General features: G+C 39.8%; 1 protein-coding gene across 1 annotated transcript; it reads right to left on the bottom strand.

Moving 5' to 3' along the window:
- Positions 1-5,503: 5,503 nt before the first annotated feature.
- snx5 (sorting nexin 5) lies at positions 5,504-17,314 on the bottom strand. Its single transcript, XM_080448975.1, has 13 exons — positions 17,141-17,314; positions 16,167-16,271; positions 15,610-15,720; positions 15,114-15,235; positions 14,551-14,674; positions 11,105-11,200; positions 10,450-10,555; positions 9,807-9,882; positions 9,455-9,494; positions 9,263-9,349; positions 8,042-8,201; positions 7,361-7,446; positions 5,504-7,236 (listed from the first exon to the last, which is right to left on the bottom strand). Exons 1-13 carry the CDS (start codon positions 17,177-17,179, stop codon positions 7,186-7,188), a joined length of 1,203 nt encoding a protein of 400 aa, XP_080305101.1. The 5' UTR covers positions 17,180-17,314; the 3' UTR covers positions 5,504-7,185.
- Positions 17,315-17,935: the final 621 nt, after the last annotated feature.

Here is a 17,935-nt window from a genome sequence, read left to right as displayed (position 1 = left end):
TCTACAAGCTCACAATGCTTCATGAATTTATACATTTGAAAACTTTTGTACTTTTATTCAAGTAGATTTTGAATTCCGGACTTTTATACCTGTAACAGAGTACTTCTACATTGCAGTATTGATACTTTCACTTGAGTACTTTTTCCACCACTGATTGGGACAAGGATGTTTGTATTTGGGTGCTACTCTGGAGCACTATATGACAGCATAAGTGTGTTTGACACAGACCCCCAAAACAGCTGGCTGAGCACACCGTCTACACAGCTTCTCCCAGAAGGATGCTAGGCTCGGGTCATTCATTCATTCTTTGCCTTTGAGAGCTTGAGTACATAATGTGGTTAAAAACTCTAACCGGATCTTCGATGATTTAGGGAAATTCAATTCAGAGACCTCCTGGAAGAAGGTTCGGCCCAAGGGAGAATGCCCATGTAAGATTTATAGTACACCATTTGCTGTTGCATGGTGGAAGGAGGCTGTATTATCACTCCTGATGATGACCTGTACTATAATATTAATCTGAAGACATTATGCAAGCTTGCAGTTATTCAGTATGTTCTGGAGCAGTCAGGACTCCCACGTGATCAGGTGGGACCTGGCAGCAGTGGTGGAAAAAGTACTCAAATGTTTTACTTAAGTAAAAGTATCAATACTGCTCTGTAGAAGTACTCTGTTACAAGTAAAAGTCCGGAATTCTAAATTTACTTGAGTAAAAGTACAGAAGTATTGGCATCAAAATGTACTTAAAGTACCAAAAGTAAAAGTACAAAAATGTTTGAAAATAGCCGATCTACAAGCTCACAGCTTGTAGATCTGATATTTTCAAATAGCCTAGGTATAAAATAGGGCTAAAGTGGTTAATGTATGTTTCGTAATATCATAATTTATATCTGAAAAGTAACTAGTAAATAAAGTTTTCAAGTAATTGTAGTGGAGTAAAAGTACAATATTTGCCTCTGAGATGTAGTGGAGTAGAAGTAAAAGTATTGGAAATTGGAAATACTCAAGTAAAGTACACATAACTCAAAATTGTACTTAAGTACAGTACTTAAGTAAATGTACTTAGTTACTTTCAGCCATGATCAACAATTACTAAAGCAACAGAGAACAGGTTTCAGGCAATGGAACAGAATATATTTCTTTGTCAATGTGGTCCTTTAAAGCCCTTCGGGACTGTGGCAGAGGGTAAGGGTATGATTGGACCATCAGGGGCATCGGCATTCGGTATAATTCCCGATGGGCCGGTCTGTCCGTGACAGTCACAGAGTGGAGAGAGATCTACCCACTGGTTAGACAATCAGCAAGAGGCCTCCCACGTCGCTGTGACCAGCCACACCTGCTGAATGTGTAGAAAGGTCACCTGAAGCTATTCTGACGTCCAAGCTGTGACAACACTGTGTGTACTTAAGAGTGTTTTGAATATGCCACCACACCTTCCTTTCTCTTAAGACACAATAGACTGTTTCTGGCAGAAGGTTCCAACTGATGCAACATCTGAAGTATAAAACTAACTTTAACTTGTTTGTATAAAGATATTTTAAAATATATGTTGGCAGGGTTGGCAGGGACATACTTAAGTCAAGGAGTGAATATTCCTACCAATAATGTGAATAATATAGTAGCTAATTAATTCACAACATATCTCTCTCTCTCTCTCTCTCTCTCTCGCACGCACGCACGCACGCACGCACGCACGCACGCACGCACGCACGCACGCACGCACGCACGCACGCACACACACACACACACACACACACACACACACACACACACACACACACACACACACACACACACACACACACACACACACACACACACACACACACACACACACACACACACACACACACACACCATTCTAAATCATGTCATTATGAGGAATGTACAGGATTTTGGAATAATCCTGTAATAATCTTAATATTGACCATGCTGAATAGCAGCCCTTTTCAGTGTCCTGGACAGTCAGTAAACCATATAAAAAAAGAACGTAAGCATCCTTAGACCCTGGACTTTCCACTGGCAGCTTAAGCAAAACAGGTTTTATAAGTGGGAACACTGATCCATGATGACGTAAACGGTAGGTTTGTCTGTGCTATTACTTAGCAATCTATAATAGGTGTGTTTTTTATATCATGTCAGATGATAATTAATTGACTCCTTTCTAAAATTACAGTAGATCTATTTTCTATTGTAAAATAAGACCTTCATTTAAGCAGCAATAAATACATATCACTGAATCTGTTACCGTCCCATTATTACCAAACAAGCAGCATCTTAAGTATTAAAAGACATGGTTAGGTCAATCATGTTTTTAGATATGGAGCCTCGGGGCTGTGAAGAGTTTACCAAGATAAAACCAATTCTCTGCCCACTGGTATGATAAGCCACTAGTGAATTTGCTTCTGATGCACAGGAACCCAAGTCAGGGAAAGTATCCTCTATTTGCATTGCTTTCATATTTACCTGTGTACTAGTGGACATATTCGCTCTGCTGACCGCCCCTTTTTAATGTGCGCATTCTACTTCTTAGAGCCTGTGTTATGTTCTGATTAGTCTCATCAGAGTTGATAATGCCTGATTTATATGTAGTTGCTCTCTGTTCCTGAGATATAACCCATTATGTAGGCAAAATTTTATCTTAATTGGGATCTTGACCTTTGACCTTTTCTACAAAAAAAATATAATCTCTTTGCGGCAACCTACTGATCACTGACCTGTTACTTTAGCGATTAAAATAAATTGCCAACAAATAGTCAAATACAGCAGACATCAGGTTTCATAGCAATATATCCATTTTCTTCTAAATTTTGACCTTGACCTTGATTGTTACCTTGACCCTTGTTCACCCTACAGTTAATTATCTGTTATAATTATCTATTCAGCAGCCTACAGATCATTCCAAACAAGTATTATGAAAATACACCCATCAGTTATTTTTGTTCACAGGCACAGACAGAGGCAATTACAATACTCTGCCATGTATTGCTGCGGGCAGAGTAATTACAGTATCTGCCAAATGAAAGATGAATTTACAGAGAGGTGCATTACAGCACATTATCTGCCCCAGGCCTCTCAAAGATTAGGGTATTCATATAGTTATGAATTAAGAACATCAAATAAGTATGTATTGTTGAATATATATAGCATAAAAAAAGAAGAAATACATTTGTGCAGTGCAAGAGTTTGTTTGGAATGGAAGTAAAAATCCTTTAAAATCTATTATTGGAAGATAATAGATCATGTGGATCTTGGGATCCACATGGGAAAGGCATGGCTCCATTGTGGCTTCATTGTGTCTGTGATGTCAGTCGTCTATTCATCAATCATCTATGACATATCTATGACATATTACTCCAAATTTGGACATGGTCTCAGCCCAATCCAAGCCCTATTGACTTCCAATATTTAAAAAAAAACAATGAGTGGGGCCCAGGGGTATTTCTGTGGCTATACTGGCAGTGTGCACAATAAATGTAGGCGCTAATCGGGCCAGTGGTTTGTGAGATTAGCTCCGGACAGACAGACATTAAAAAAAAATCACCTGGGGATGCAAACATGTACCAACAACATGTCTTCTTCTGCATCTCTCTGTTCCTGAGAGATGGACGATTATCTAATTGTGACCCTGACCGTGACTGTGACCTTGAACGTTGATATTTCCGCTGTCAAGTTATTTTGTTCACAGTCACATCAGCACACACAGACACACAGACACAAGCACCCCATCTAATCAGGTGTAACTTTCAGTTACACCAATCAGTATCAACCACACCAGTTTCAGAGAACAGAAGCTAAGCATTTGGTTTCACCAGGCCCCACAGCTGCATCTTTTAACCACTTGAACCCTATATACTGCTCTTCATTGGCCGGAGTTCCCCAGGGCTCTATACTAGGCCCCCTCCTTTCTTTTTCCTTCTACACCAAATCTCTTTGCTGAAAATAGCTGATCTAGACCTTTCACTGAATGTTTGCCCCCACAATAGGGACAGTAGGGTTTATGTCAGTTCCTTCAGTTCCTTTTTATTTCACAGACCACCAAATTAACTGCCATCAGGCCATGTTTTGGCTAAATTACATTGTAAGAATGTCACAGTTGTACATTAGAAATAACATAGAGGTGACATTGAAAAATATATTGTTCGGATATTATATATATATATTTTGTATTGTAATAATAAAAAAGTCAGTTGAACTATAGTGAAATTAAACAACTCCCCGGACCCCACTTTGAAAACGTGAGAGGATACAATGGTTTCAGAGGCCTCTTCATCTAGAGTTATAATTAAACACTGTAGTGCTATACATAATGAGTTCATGTGATCTAATCACTATTGATGTCAGGGCTATTGGTCCAAAAAGTAGGTCCTCCTCAGGTAAATGTCTTAATAGCTGGACTCTCTCAAGTCAATCAATCACTCACTCACTCACTCACTTGTTCCAAGTACAGACATAGTTCACCATCAGCAGGTCATGCTTGTAGACACATTGTTTGCTTTGATCATAGCTGGCAAATTATCTGTTTGCACCTGTGATGCGTTGTGATCTCAGTGGGTTTAGTCTGTAATTTCAGCCAGTTATTGTATTGACAGAGGTCAGTGTGACAATGACAATGTGTGTGGTGCTGTCAATATTGAGAACCCCAGAAATTATTTACACAGAGCCTATACTGTATACGGTATATGATATGACATGATATGACAGTCCAATTTGAATTTAGTCTTATTTCAAGCATGCTATAATGCAACTTGTATTTTCATTTGAAATCTCAGTTAATTGCATGGACAGGTCATTTCACTCAGGTAATAGATCATGTAGATTCAAATAGCACTGGTCATACAAGTGATTTGGTCTTTGGATCAACTAGCTTATGCACTTGTAAGTAAAATATATGTAATAGTAGACCCCGTGGAAGAACTGGAGAATGCTTCAAAATCTTCTAAAGTTTGTTTTAACACAAACTTGGTCAGTAGGCTTTCACTGCTGAATCATTTGTTTATTTAGGCAGGGTTGCTAGGTGATGCTCGCTAAGCTGGATATGTGGGTACATTTCTTTGGGGTTCATTCCCATGATGAGCACACTGATATTTTGTTAGCTTGCTTGATATGCCTTATTGACCCAAATCAGGACTCTGGACACATTAGGATTTAGCACAGACATAAATACACGTGTAGCCACGAGTGTCCAGCAGCTCTCACTGTAAGGGTGACGTTGCCTTTAGACGTGGACTTGGCAACTTCACCCTGGAACCTCCAGCACACAAAGCCAGCGGAGCTAGGATTGTGGGTAAGAATACACACCACCATCTAGTGGCTTTGGGGATGCATTTCCTCAATGGGTATTCTGTTTTGCTTATGCTTAGAGCTGACACTGGCCCTTGCAAGCAAAAAAAACGCTCTTAAGGGGCGGTCCACACCAAGCACTATAACTATTAAAATGCATGTGGTGTGAAAAACAGATGTTCTACACACACCCCACCCCCCAACAATAGACTTTAAGTACAAATTTGGGAAAGTAGGATTTATTTAGTTGTAACAAATTTATAAAATGCTGATGTTCTGTAAGTAAAACACATCAAGTAATTCACACTGTTGGAATCCATTAGAAATACATTCAATTATCAAAAACTCTTAATACATTTTAAGACTCCACTGAGGTTGGAATGATTGGAAAGTAGTTTTCATTTTAGTGCATTTTGTCGAAACAAATTCTTTAATTTGTAAAAAAGAAAAACAAAAGGGGGAAAAAGTGAGTTTTCACAGCTATATATATTTCAAATCCAAAAGAGACAAAAGCAAATTTAAGTAAACGTGATGATGAAAACACCGGCTAAGGCCGGCTAATGACGAGGAATGAGTGGATGGGAAGTGTTGCTCCAAGTGGAAGGAGCAAGTGAATGTAGTTATCTCAGTTGCAGGCAGATAGTACAACCCTGAGCAACTAAAACGATAAGGAATGAAACGCTCTGAGGAAACGCAGACTCGTTGCTTTCTTCATTTGTATTATCACTTCGTCTCACATAAATGTGTTAGCTGTTCAAATAATTTAGCTAATGAACTAATAGCTGCTTACCCTCCTCATAGCACCCGCTCTAATGTGTGTGTGATACAAGCGTATGGGCCACACAGATTGCCTTCACACCTCCCCCCCGGCTCCAACCCTCAAATTGATTGCCAACACTAATCAGCTATCTTAGCTAATAAAGCGATGGATTTGCCTTCATGTAGTATGCATAAGCAGTAATCGTAATTGTCAAGGGAGTGTGCATCTCTGACAACGGTGAGATCTGGACCCAGTTATTACTGACTGGAAGGAATGCGAGGGCAATCCAAGTGTCCATTCCTGAGGTACAGTGAAGCTATTTTTGAACACAGTGGGATTTCTCTTGTCTTCTTAATCACTGATCAGCACTTTTCTAGTGGTTTGGAGAACTCTGGCTCGGTACTACACTAATCTCAGAGCCCAGGAATGCACAGCATGAAGACACTTTTTCCAGGCACTAGTCCCACACCCTTTTACACTGTATAAAGTGTCTGAGTGAAACAGTCCCACTGCAACTCCTCCATTGATTTGCCAAGCAAAAGAAAAAGCCACAGCTTTATGCGTTGTAAGAGAAGAATCATAAGAAAAAGGTTAGAGCGGATAAGCAATTAGAAAAAAAACGACACATTCTCTATACCCAGAAAATGGTAATAGATGTTTTAAATAAAAGCCAGAATAGGCTCAATGCTACCAATCTGTGTTTAAGTTTATGCGAGGAAGCAAAGTGTTAGTGTGTGCCTTTATGCAGGCAAAAACATCATCAAAAAGGCAAAATCCCACCATCTCTATTATAATGAAAACAAGGAAGCAAGAATATTCATAGTAAAAATATAATATTCAGGATGCAAAAATATGGAAGATCTTAGGGTGATGTCAGCCTCAGTCTCTGGCGACTGGTAAATTCCATGGATCATGGACAGAACAAAACAGGGATCTGGGGAAAGGGAATCTGTAAACATGGAGACAGACTGCTAACATGACACTTGCTCTTATGCAAAGTTTTTAAAGTGGCATCTGACCCTGGGATTAGGAGCAGGATGGGGGGGTTTAGATTTGGGCTCAGGCAAAGCCCAGGAGATGCAACGATTCCCTTCGCCGAAGTCCAGTCACGTTTTGAAGGTGGGACACGAGCAGCTGGAAATAGGTCATATACCCTTAAGCAGGTCGATGGACCCTTGCAGAAGAGTCACGTTGTTCTGCAGAGACAAAAATAAATAGCAAGGTTGTCTTCTGTCACAATGTTTGGGCGGGGGTGTTGGAACACCTCGTCATTCCTCACATTAAACATTTCATTGCAGTACAAATAATCACTGCGCTCACCTTGGCATGCTTTATCTCTAGCTCGGCCATCTCTATGAGGTTCTTCCGGAAGGCCATCACTCGCCTGCCCTTGAAACTGGTGAGTTCTGAAGCAGAAATAGTGTGGCAAAAGGACATGTTAAAAAGCTGCACTCTGAATACTATAATTTTTTACCCAATCTGTATGACATACAGGTATATTAGTATATCCTTTGGTCAGGTAGGACACTACTGGCTGACAAGAGGTATTGCATGATAATGCAAAGCTTAATATCTTCCCTCCCCAAATGGCTTAGTTCTAGCCTGGTTCCATACCATAGACCCCGCCCACGCCCGCAGTCCACTGGCAGTGGACTGCCTCTTGGTCTGGAGTTGTAAATGTGAACCTAAGACTTCTCCGGTACAAAATGCGTTGTCCAATGAGAGGCGGAGGTGGGCGTGGGGATCCCTTAGGATTGGTTTAGGGAATTTCTAATCCCCTCCCCCTTGTAATCCCCGACACTGGAGCCAATTTCAGACTGAATCTCCACTCAGCTTCAGTCCGATAATCAGGCTATCTTAGTTCAGCAGTAGAAATGTCAGTGCTCGCGCAGGAGACCCAGGTTCGAATCCCGGGTAGGACACAAATCTTATGGATTGCAGTTTCTCCGTAAATTAATTCACAAAGTAGTCAAAACATGTATAGGGGAGGACACAACAAACCTTTCTTCCCAGACTCTGATAGCTTGTCAAATTTCTGCAAGCACTGCTGCTGATGCTCCTCTGCCTGGGGAATGTCCTTGCTCTTCAGTCGTGCCTTATCCAAAGCCTTGTTAGAGTTCTCGTAGTCAGCTAGGGCCCGCGCTCGCCTGTACAAAAGGTCCTAACAGACATGCCCCCATAGTTGAACAAACATTGTTAAAGGGTTCTACTGTAACAGAACACGGCAAAAGTCACACTAAACACTACATCACATTCTAAACCCATTTTGTAGACTCACAGATATAACTGTAAGGAGCCTCCTGCTGTAGCATTCCATTGCATTATGCTACACAACCTGTCAGTTAAATGTATTTTCCTCATATCGGATAAAAATAAAAACACTTACATTTTTATATGCTGGAAAGCAAACCAAAATGTTTCAACAAGAGGACACAGAGGTCTCCACTATTGACACCAATTATACACAGTATATTTCTAGATAAAAAAAAACATGTGCTTAAAAAAACAAAAAACTGGTACTATCAACAACTAAATGTTTCATACTGACACTCAGTCAGTATGAAAAAGCATGAAAGGTCAGATGACTCAACAATTTGATAAAAAAAGAACTGGCCGTGAGCTAAATTTGATAATTCTCAGCTGCCAAAGGAAAGGCTGCCCGGTGCCAACTATTTCACCGTAAATATTGTCTTAACCCATTTTGAGCGGGAACCCCTTTTTGTAACTATACCTTTCAGGACGGGAACCCCTTTTGGGGTTCCTGTTGCTATGTACAGTATATAGCAACATACATTTTTTTCAAGATTTTTTGAATAAATATTTGAAGTTTTTCAGAAAACTTAGGTCAGGATTTAGGAGGTTAGCAGTACTTCATCGCGTGACGAAGATAGCTGATCTACAAGCTTGCGACGTGTTGTGAGCTTGTAGATAATCAATTTTCGAAGATTTTTTTTGGGGCTTTTATTCCTTTATTGATAGGACAGTAGGCTGACAGGAAATGGGGAGAGAGAATGGGGGGGGGGGTGACACGCAGCAAAGGTCGTCGGGAACGGGAATCGAACCCGCGACACGCTGTCAGGCTGTCAGGGGCCCAAATTTGATTATTTGTACAACTTTTCACCCATCATGTTGTCCAGAATAGGGAAGCCAGGTTTAAAGTGGTTCATAAAGCCAGGCAACCGTCCTCCGTCTCCATTATAAAAGAAGATAAACATGCCTCACCTTGGCTGCCTGGATGTCTCTCATGTAGTATCTTAGCAGCTCTGTGAGCTTGAGCTCCTGGTCAGACGCCACTCTACCCTCCACTTTCTGCGGGACAACATGTGAAGCATGTTAGATCGTATAGTGCACGAGGAGATAACAAAAAGGTAACAACATTTGCCTCATTTCGTTGGCAGATGAGCTTCTCCTTACCCTGAGCTTCTCAAACAAGTCTGCCAACTTCTCCAAGTGCCTGAGAAAAATGCAAGGGATTATGAAGATTATGCAAAAAATAATTGCGACCATCTCAAATAATTGCGATGAGGCGATTATGTAATAATTGTGACAGGCCTACACCTGCCTTGTTTTCAAGTGATATAAAGATCACAGCGATGGGGCTACATCATTTGTCAAAAGGAATAGCATATCTACACACATACCAGCTATCTACATAACTCTTCCTGCAATTAATTAAAATCCACGGCCCATCTTGGTTTGTGACCACCGCAAATAATCTTAGAAGCTGTGAATCTCTGCAAAACACAATATAATAGATTGTACTCACTTTTTAAGTGCTGTACTATCATCAGCAGATAGACTGCTGACAGTGGCAGAGATGTGAATGTAATCATCAGCAACATCTGAAATGAAAGAGGTAAATGATCAGTAATGTAGCATACAGTGGTGGAAGAGAAAGTAAAAGTAGTAATACCACAATGTAGAAATACTCTGTTACAAGTAAAAGGCCTGTGTTCAAAATGTTACTTGAGTAAAAGTGCAAAAGTATTGGCATCAAAATGTACTTAAAGTACCAAAAGTAAAAGTAAAAAAATGTTTGAAAATAGCCGATCTACAAGCTCACAACCCGTCGCGATGCGTTGTGAACTTGTAAATCGTAAATTTCAAATAGCCTAAAATAGGGATGGTTAATGTATGTTTTAAAATATAAATAATTTATATCTGTAAAGTAGCTAGTAACTAAAGTTTTCAAATAATTGTAATAGAGTAAAAGTACAATATTTGCCTCTGAGATGTAGTGGAGTAGAAGCAAAAGCACAGAAAATTGGAAATACTTCAGTAAAGCAAAATTGTACCTAAGTACAGTACTTGAGTAAATGTACTTAGTTACTTTACACCACTGGTATCATAGACATGCATTCACAGTTCACACCCATGAACCATTAGTCACAGGGTGTTCCCTTAATTACTTTTGTGTGAGCGGGTCATCTTCTCGGCTTTAGCAGTGGAATCCTTTATCTTGCTGTAATAATCAAGCAGAAATATCTTCTCCTGGTCAAAGAAGTCATCAACTTCCTAGAAAAAAAGAAAGGAGAAAAAAAAACAGTTATCAAAACAACCGTCGATCGACCACGTAGCAGGCATTTTGTTCTCATGTCATACTTGGTGGTATGATGACGTAAGGGCAAAATGGCCACCATCTGAATATAGTCATCGGGTGGAAACCTCTTATTGGTTTTATATGTAGATCAATGTTATTGGTCAAACTCTATGTCTCTGTGGGTTTTACAACCAATTAAGCCCAATCTTATACTTTAAAACTTTAAAAAAAAATTTATTAAATAGTCATGAATGATGCAACGTGTTCGTGTTGTGAGCTTGTTTTTGCCATTTTGGACATATTTCACCTATGACATACCCAAAATAGGGACACCAGGTTCAAAGAGCTTAAACAATGAAACGTATTAGAGTTTATGACTAAGGATCTCATAACTCCATTAGATCCATCGGGAAAAGTCATTTTTTTCCCGGACATACAAGGTTTCCACTCGACAACGGAGATATGACGTGTCATGTGCCGTCTGATGCGGTCACACATGTAGTCAGATCATGCAGAGGACTCACCTTTACCCCCGAGATGATGACCTCATCAGCGCTCTTCACCATGTTCTTGAAGAAACCTCCAAACATCTCCTTGGCATTCTTCCTTCGCACAGTGAGCTACAGAGAGACATTTTTTGGAAGAGGGGAAAACCAATAATGAATTGTCCCAAATCCAAAGAGAAGATTACTTGCAGGGTTGAATACTGGGACTTGGGATCTCAGCATTAACCACCATTCCTCAACATAATACAAAAACTATAGGTCTCCGCCAGGTCAGGTAGGTTATTGTGGCCTCCTGGTGGCGCTGTAATAGGCCAATGTTTAAAGGGTACCATTTGTTCTTAGGCCTTGCACGGCAATCGGACACTGCATTCATGGTTTGAGGCATTTTGTGCAACTTCTTTTTGGGCTAAATTAGACCTGCTGGTGGCGCTATAACAGGCCAATGTTAAAAGGGTGGCATTTGTTCCTCAACATAGTGTGAATGTGCGTGCAAAGTTTGACCGCAATCGGACGGTGCGTTCATGATTTGCGGAATTTTGTTAAAAACAAGCCACTACTGCAAACTTAAGATGTCAATCTTAGCCAATGAGGATGGAATATGAAAAATCAAACACATCCGACTTGATCACATGACTATGGAGATCATGTGTACCGATTTGCGTGAAATTTGGATAAAATCGGAAGGAGTAATATAAAGAAATGTGTTTTACATAAGTCGGCCTCCTGGTGGCGCTATAAAAAGCAGATGGGAAAAATGCAGGGCAAAGGTTTTTCCTTGACCTCTAGGGAGTGCGCATACAAAGTTTTACACAGATCGGTGCAGTTATAGGTAAAAACATGAATCGGCCTGTTATAGCGCCACCATGAGGCTGATTTGAACATTTTCAAGTGGCATTTCTTCCTCGGCATAGTGGAAATACGCGTGCAAAATTTCTCCGAAATTGCATGCTGTGTTCATGATTTGAGGCATTTTGTTGAAAATGGAGCACTCCTGTAAACTTTGGAAGCCATTTTTAGCCAATCAGGATGGAATATGAAAAATCTGAAAGAATTTTTTTGTTTAATGACTATAGAGATACTGTGTACCGATTTGCAAGATTTTTGGACAAAATCTGTAGGAGTACTGTCAAAAAATATGTTTTGCACAAATCGGCCTCCTGGTGGCGCTATAAAAGGCCCATGTGAAACATTTGGGGCAGAAGTTCGGAATTGGCATCCAGGGAGTGTGTGTGCACAGTTTCGCTGCGATCAAGCCAACGGTGGCGGAGATTAGCTGGTGACAGACGGACGGACGGACGGACACACGGACACACGGACGGAGGGTAAAACATACTCTCTCGCCATGCCTTTCGGCCTGGCGGAGACAATAACATTTCCACCCCCACTGCAAAAACAAGATAAAATGTGCCAGTCTCTCAACAACAAATGTAATTTAATTACTGTGCAATAAGCCACTAAGGCTGATATTTTGTTACAAATCTTACTTGCGCTGAGCCATCAATGCTGATATTTTATTGCGGTAAAGTTGCCTGTGCTATGAGCCATCAATACTGATCTTTTGTTAGGCACTGAACCATAAATGCCGATATTCTCTTGCAAAATAACTCAGCCACCCAAAGAGTGGGGTGGCTTCCAAAACATAATACACCCCAAATGATATATCTACCCTGCATTTGGCAATTGTTAATTTCAGACCCTGTCACTGCTGCAGATACACTAGAGACTTTTATGATTCATTGACATCGCAATGGGACAACTTTCAAGGTCAATTATTGATTCAAGTTACTGTTTATTACCCCCCAAAAAGAGAAATATGGGTAGAAGCAGCCAATACACACACACACAATAAAAGTTTGTCTTATTGTAGAAATTCCTTCACATAAAAAAGGACTATGGGCATTATACTTACTTTTGAAGAGCTTTAAATATCTTTGATATAATTCATATGAATTGGTAGACATTTTGCTCAAATCCCTCTCTCACAGGCTAGCCACATGGTCGGCTAAGTCTCTGCGATCTTGTACATCTGCTATTTTTGAACATTTTTGAAAAATCTAGAAATCTACTGATTTAGTAGAATCAGCTGAAAGTGTAATAGTCACATTTCAGTGGACTCGAGTTTGAATGCATTATTATTACAGGTTTCAAGGGGCATGTGTGTTCAAGACATCCAACTGTTTGAGTTGTTTCAAAACATGCTGCTGGCTAAATGACACAATTTAGCAAGGTATAGCATTCTTCTGATAGGGTGCATCTGAACACAACCTCTACATCTGAACACAACATCTACAACTACCGATTCCTGTGTATGATTACCTTATGTAAATCTAATCTGAACTAATCTGCAAACTACTACTAATTTTCAAGGACATTGGACCATTGTCTGGAACTGGAAAAGTGCATCAAAAATATTCCTGCTTTGACAGGATGTATGGGAACCCTGTATATTGTGAGCAAATTACTTTGTTCAGAGGGTTCTTGCTTCAGAAATGAACTTAAGCTTGTGTATGAAATACCGGCTTCCTGATTTCAAACCAATATATTCCTGGGAATGTATCAATTTTAAGCACCCAGGAAATATTAAATCCAAATTGCTTAACACATTGAGTGCCAGGGTCTTTTTAAAACAGGGTACAGTCGGTGCCTGGATTTTTAACCATTTTTGAACCTTTTTCAAGTAGTCACAAAATATTTTCAGTGATCACCGTCCTCAAGGTGATCCCCTCATTACACACATAGAGGTCTCGTACAATCGGGGGGAAAACATTTAAAACATTAGGTAATCCGTTCCATAGTTGCAGCCAGTTGAAAATAGTCGAAAATAGTCAAAAATACATATTTTAGAAAAAAGGTACACAGGAGCCGAGATACAGGCTTTTGAAGTCATAAGTTAACCAGGAAGTGGATTGGAGTCTAAATCTTCGAAAAATGATATCTCCTGGTGCTGAGAAGAAAAAAAAAACCGTTTTTGGCACACAACGCATGGCTTCTCAAAAACGGTCCGGACCGTTTTTGGCACTCAATGTGTTAAATTCAAAATGCTTAAATCTTTCTTCATACATTATTTCCCCAACACTGGATCACATAGTATACCACTTAAATAAGGCTATAGTCCTTCCCACAGCCGGCCTGGGTTCAAATCCGACCCCAGGCTTTTAAATGCATGTCATCCCCTTTCTCTCTCTCTCAGTGTCACTATCAAGATTAAAGCAGAAAAAAATATCTTGAAAATATATATATAGTTTAAGCAAAATCTAGCACTACATTCTGTCAATGTCAATGAATCAAAAGGTTTAACACTAAGCTGGCTGCAGCAAATCAACAGCGCTGACAGAGTAGATAGGAATTAAAGCTGACCTCAGCAGGATGTAGGCCATGTGTCACAAGTCTGCTGTACTCTCTACTTCCTGTCCAACCGACAGTCCAGGAAAGGAAATCAGCAATATGGTTTACAAGGTACTCACATCCTGGTCATACTCCAAGAAGATCTGGAAGTTTCTGTCCTTGCTTAAAACTGGGTGAGAGGACAGTCTCTGAAGGAAGACTTCGTGAACCTGTACAGTCTTCTTAAACACAGCCAGATATTCTCTGAAGACATGAGAAACAAACAGCACATAATCACTAATGGAAAAAAGAAAGCTGTTTTTCCCTGGAACAAACTTTTAAAGGGCCATTAACACCAAGCACTATAACCACCATATATCGTTGTCATTATAGTTGTAGTGTGGAATCTGCCATCAACTTGATGTAGATAGCCCTTTATAGTAACAAGGACGTTTTTTTCAGAAAAGGAAATAAAGCATTAATGATATTGCACTAAATGGAATAATTTTTAATAATGAATAGTGATTTCAAGCGAAAAACCTGATGCCTTTCACCTGTCACGTTTCATTTCCTTGAAAAATCAATTTAGCATACTGTTGTACAACAGTGTGTGAATGAACTTGACTGAAGCTTAATTTATCACACATACAGTAGGCACTACGGAGTATAAACTACTAGGCTTTAGATAATATGCCACACTCACGCCTCCAGCTCTTGCTTCATCTTGGTGTACTCTTCCTTGGTCATTGTGGCTTCACCTTCCCCCAACTTGTGCATTTTTTCTCTTGGACTCTCAAAGTCAGGCTTTGGAGGGGCTGGGGGAATCTATAAATGAGACATAATTAAAGGAGAATGTACATGACTGAATACACATTTCATTTCTCATTAACCACATAAGCCCTATTTCTGAAAATAATGGAAATAGCCAATCTACAAGCTCCCAATATGCCACAGTGCTAGAAGTTGAGGGCTTGTAGAGCTGCTATTTTCGATAGCAGCTCCTATAAAGACATGCCCAAAAGAGGGATGCTAGGTTTAAAGTGGTTATGGATTTTAGGCAGAAATATCCCATTCATAACATGAAAATGAAGAAATAAAAACGGCCTTCAACCATTGTTGTCCTGGATTCTTTAGTGTTTTCTGACAGTCGAATAGAACTCTCTGACAGGAAAATACGGTGATACTGTATGTTGACTCACAATTAAGCCAGCGTAGTCCTCGGTTTCAACCAGAGTGTCATGTAGCCAGATAAAATCTTCATGCTGTCTCGGAACAGAGAAATCTGGCTTCTGGAAAGAGCTCAGCGTGGTCTGTGTAGGAATTTGGTTAAATGGCAAAATGGCACTTAACTCCAGGTAGGCAAAATGTATTCACAAGATTCTATACAGTGTTTCCCCTAGAATTTCTTCCAGGCCCAGAAGGGCACATCATACCAACCATTTTATTGTACTGTATGTCTGGTGATCATATTTGTTTTTATGCAACTTAATATAAAAATGTTTATATCTAGATAGTTTCTCTGTAATTAAGTAACATTTTGAGGTCACGTCATGTAATGCTTATAGATTTGCAAATTAATGGGTAGGTTATATGGTTTTAATATCTGAGAAAAGGATTGTGTTTGCTTGGCAGGGATTGTTGTTGGCCAGGGCATGTATAATAGTAGGGGAAACACAGAGCAACAAAGAAAAGCTTTCAGGATTAGGGGGTATTGTATTTTGTTTGCATGTCTACAGTAGATGAGTTTTGTTTTTACCTTAGTATGGACAGTAAACTTGACTTTGTCTCTTTCACAGAGTGCATCAGGAATGTCGATGCACAGAGAGGCATCGTTGTTTAGGTCCACAGACACAGAGCGTGTCTAAGGAGGAACATACAACATACATTAGGCAAAGCTCTTTACTTACTATACATAACAGACAATGTTATAAACTTGATGCAGACAATAACTAACTAGTTGTACATATCTCTGCTATTGATTGATTGATTGAATACTTTATTAACAGTTTGCACAAAAAGCACAGAGGTACAGTTTCATACAAAAGGATACTAAAAGGCTAACCCAAGAAAGCACTATGGCTTGTTTCCATTGGGGTCCTGTGTGTTCAATTAATCGAAAAAGACTAAATTCTAAGCAAAAGAGACTACGCTAAGCAACTTAAGTAATAATTGTACTTCTCTGTAATTCACACATTTGACACATGTCAAATGTGTGAATAGTCTAATGTTTTGTGTATCAAATGCCAATTGCACCTGTTGTATTGGGCAAGTAGTTCAATGAGGAATAGGGGATGTGGATATTTTAATAAGACCTTGACTTCCTTGTCATTGCAGGCAGACCAGCACAGAGCAGCACAAAGCAGCTTGGCTTATGTTATGATAAAGTGACCATAAATGGACTTTATCCATTGTTCTGTTTCTAGCTTATACACAATACAATCTTTAGTGTTCATTTAACTCTGACTGTACAAATCGAACCAAATAGACCCTTATCTATCTGGAAGTCTGAGAGCTGTACAAAATAAATGGAACCAAATAACACCATAGAGTTAAATGAACACTGAGGATTGTACAGTGTACAACTCAACATGCAACGAATACAGATAGTAGTGAGACAAGAAGTTAACATTGCTTAGCATCACATTAGCTAGTGCTGTGGCTTTTGCTACGTTGTGCCAAACGGGGCTTAACCTGCGGGTAGTGTTACTTTTTTGAGCTCGCATGACTTACCTTTTCCTTGTCACTCTCATCTGGGGTAGATGCCATCATAACGAAATCCTTAAACCAAACGAATTAACTAAAAATGACTAGTAGGTCAGAAGAATGTTCCTTGTTGGCAGGCTAGTTAGCCGACACAACCTGTCAAATCGCTCTTCTCGCCCTCATCCCGATGACAGACTAAATCCCGCCCTTAGGTTATTTTGATTGGACCATGTCACTTTTTAAAACACACTGATTGGTTTTTGTGCCACATCAGTCATGTTTCACTTTGTTTTGTTTCTGTTTTTAAGACTGAAATCCGTTCACTTTGTAGTTTGCAGATCCGGTCCATAACGGATACGAAAGTAGCCTGTATGTTTAGGTGTATGTGAATGTGGAAATCCCCGGATACAGTAGATAGGCTCTAGACCGGATATGAGTAAAGATCAGTAGATAGAAACCACAGGTAGGTTTGGCGATTTCTTTGGTCACGCGAGATATACGTGTCCGTGGCGGATGGTTCGTATTGTTATATCCTGTTCTGTCGTCATAACTACGCTCTTGCGACACCCTCTCATTATAACGGCATATTTATGTCTAAATTAGTTATAATTATTGTTGTTAAGCGGTAGGTAAAAGTGGAGATAAAGGTTTGACCCAAATAAATAACTACCAGCAATTCAATGGACAACCCGGACGTGTTTCAATGATACACTGCGAAGAGCATTATGGGATTTAGTGTTTTTTTCCCTTCCTGATTCATTCTTAAACTGAAACAAGGAACTACGGTTCCCAGGTACGAAGATAAGTTAGATAAAATGTGTG

Source organism: Gymnoscopelus braueri (assembly GCF_963280865.1).
Source record: "Gymnoscopelus braueri genome assembly, chromosome: 14".
NCBI lineage: Eukaryota > Metazoa > Chordata > Actinopteri > Myctophiformes > Myctophidae > Gymnoscopelus > Gymnoscopelus braueri.
Note: the sequence above shows the minus strand (reverse complement) of the source record. Positions and strands in the feature narration are given on the sequence as shown.

Excerpts from the sequence above, each read along its gene's own strand:
- snx5 (XM_080448975.1), bottom strand. The coding sequence starts at position 17,179 with ATGATGGCATCTACCCCAGATGAGAGTGACAAGGAAAAG. Across the intron at positions 15,236-15,609 it reads AGGACTACGCTGGCTTAATT|ATTCCCCCAGCCCCTCCAAA; the intron begins GTGAGTCAACAT and ends TCTCATTTATAG. Across the intron at positions 9,350-9,454 it reads ACTTGTTTGAGAAGCTCAGG|AAAGTGGAGGGTAGAGTGGC; the intron begins GTAAGGAGAAGC and ends GTTGTCCCGCAG.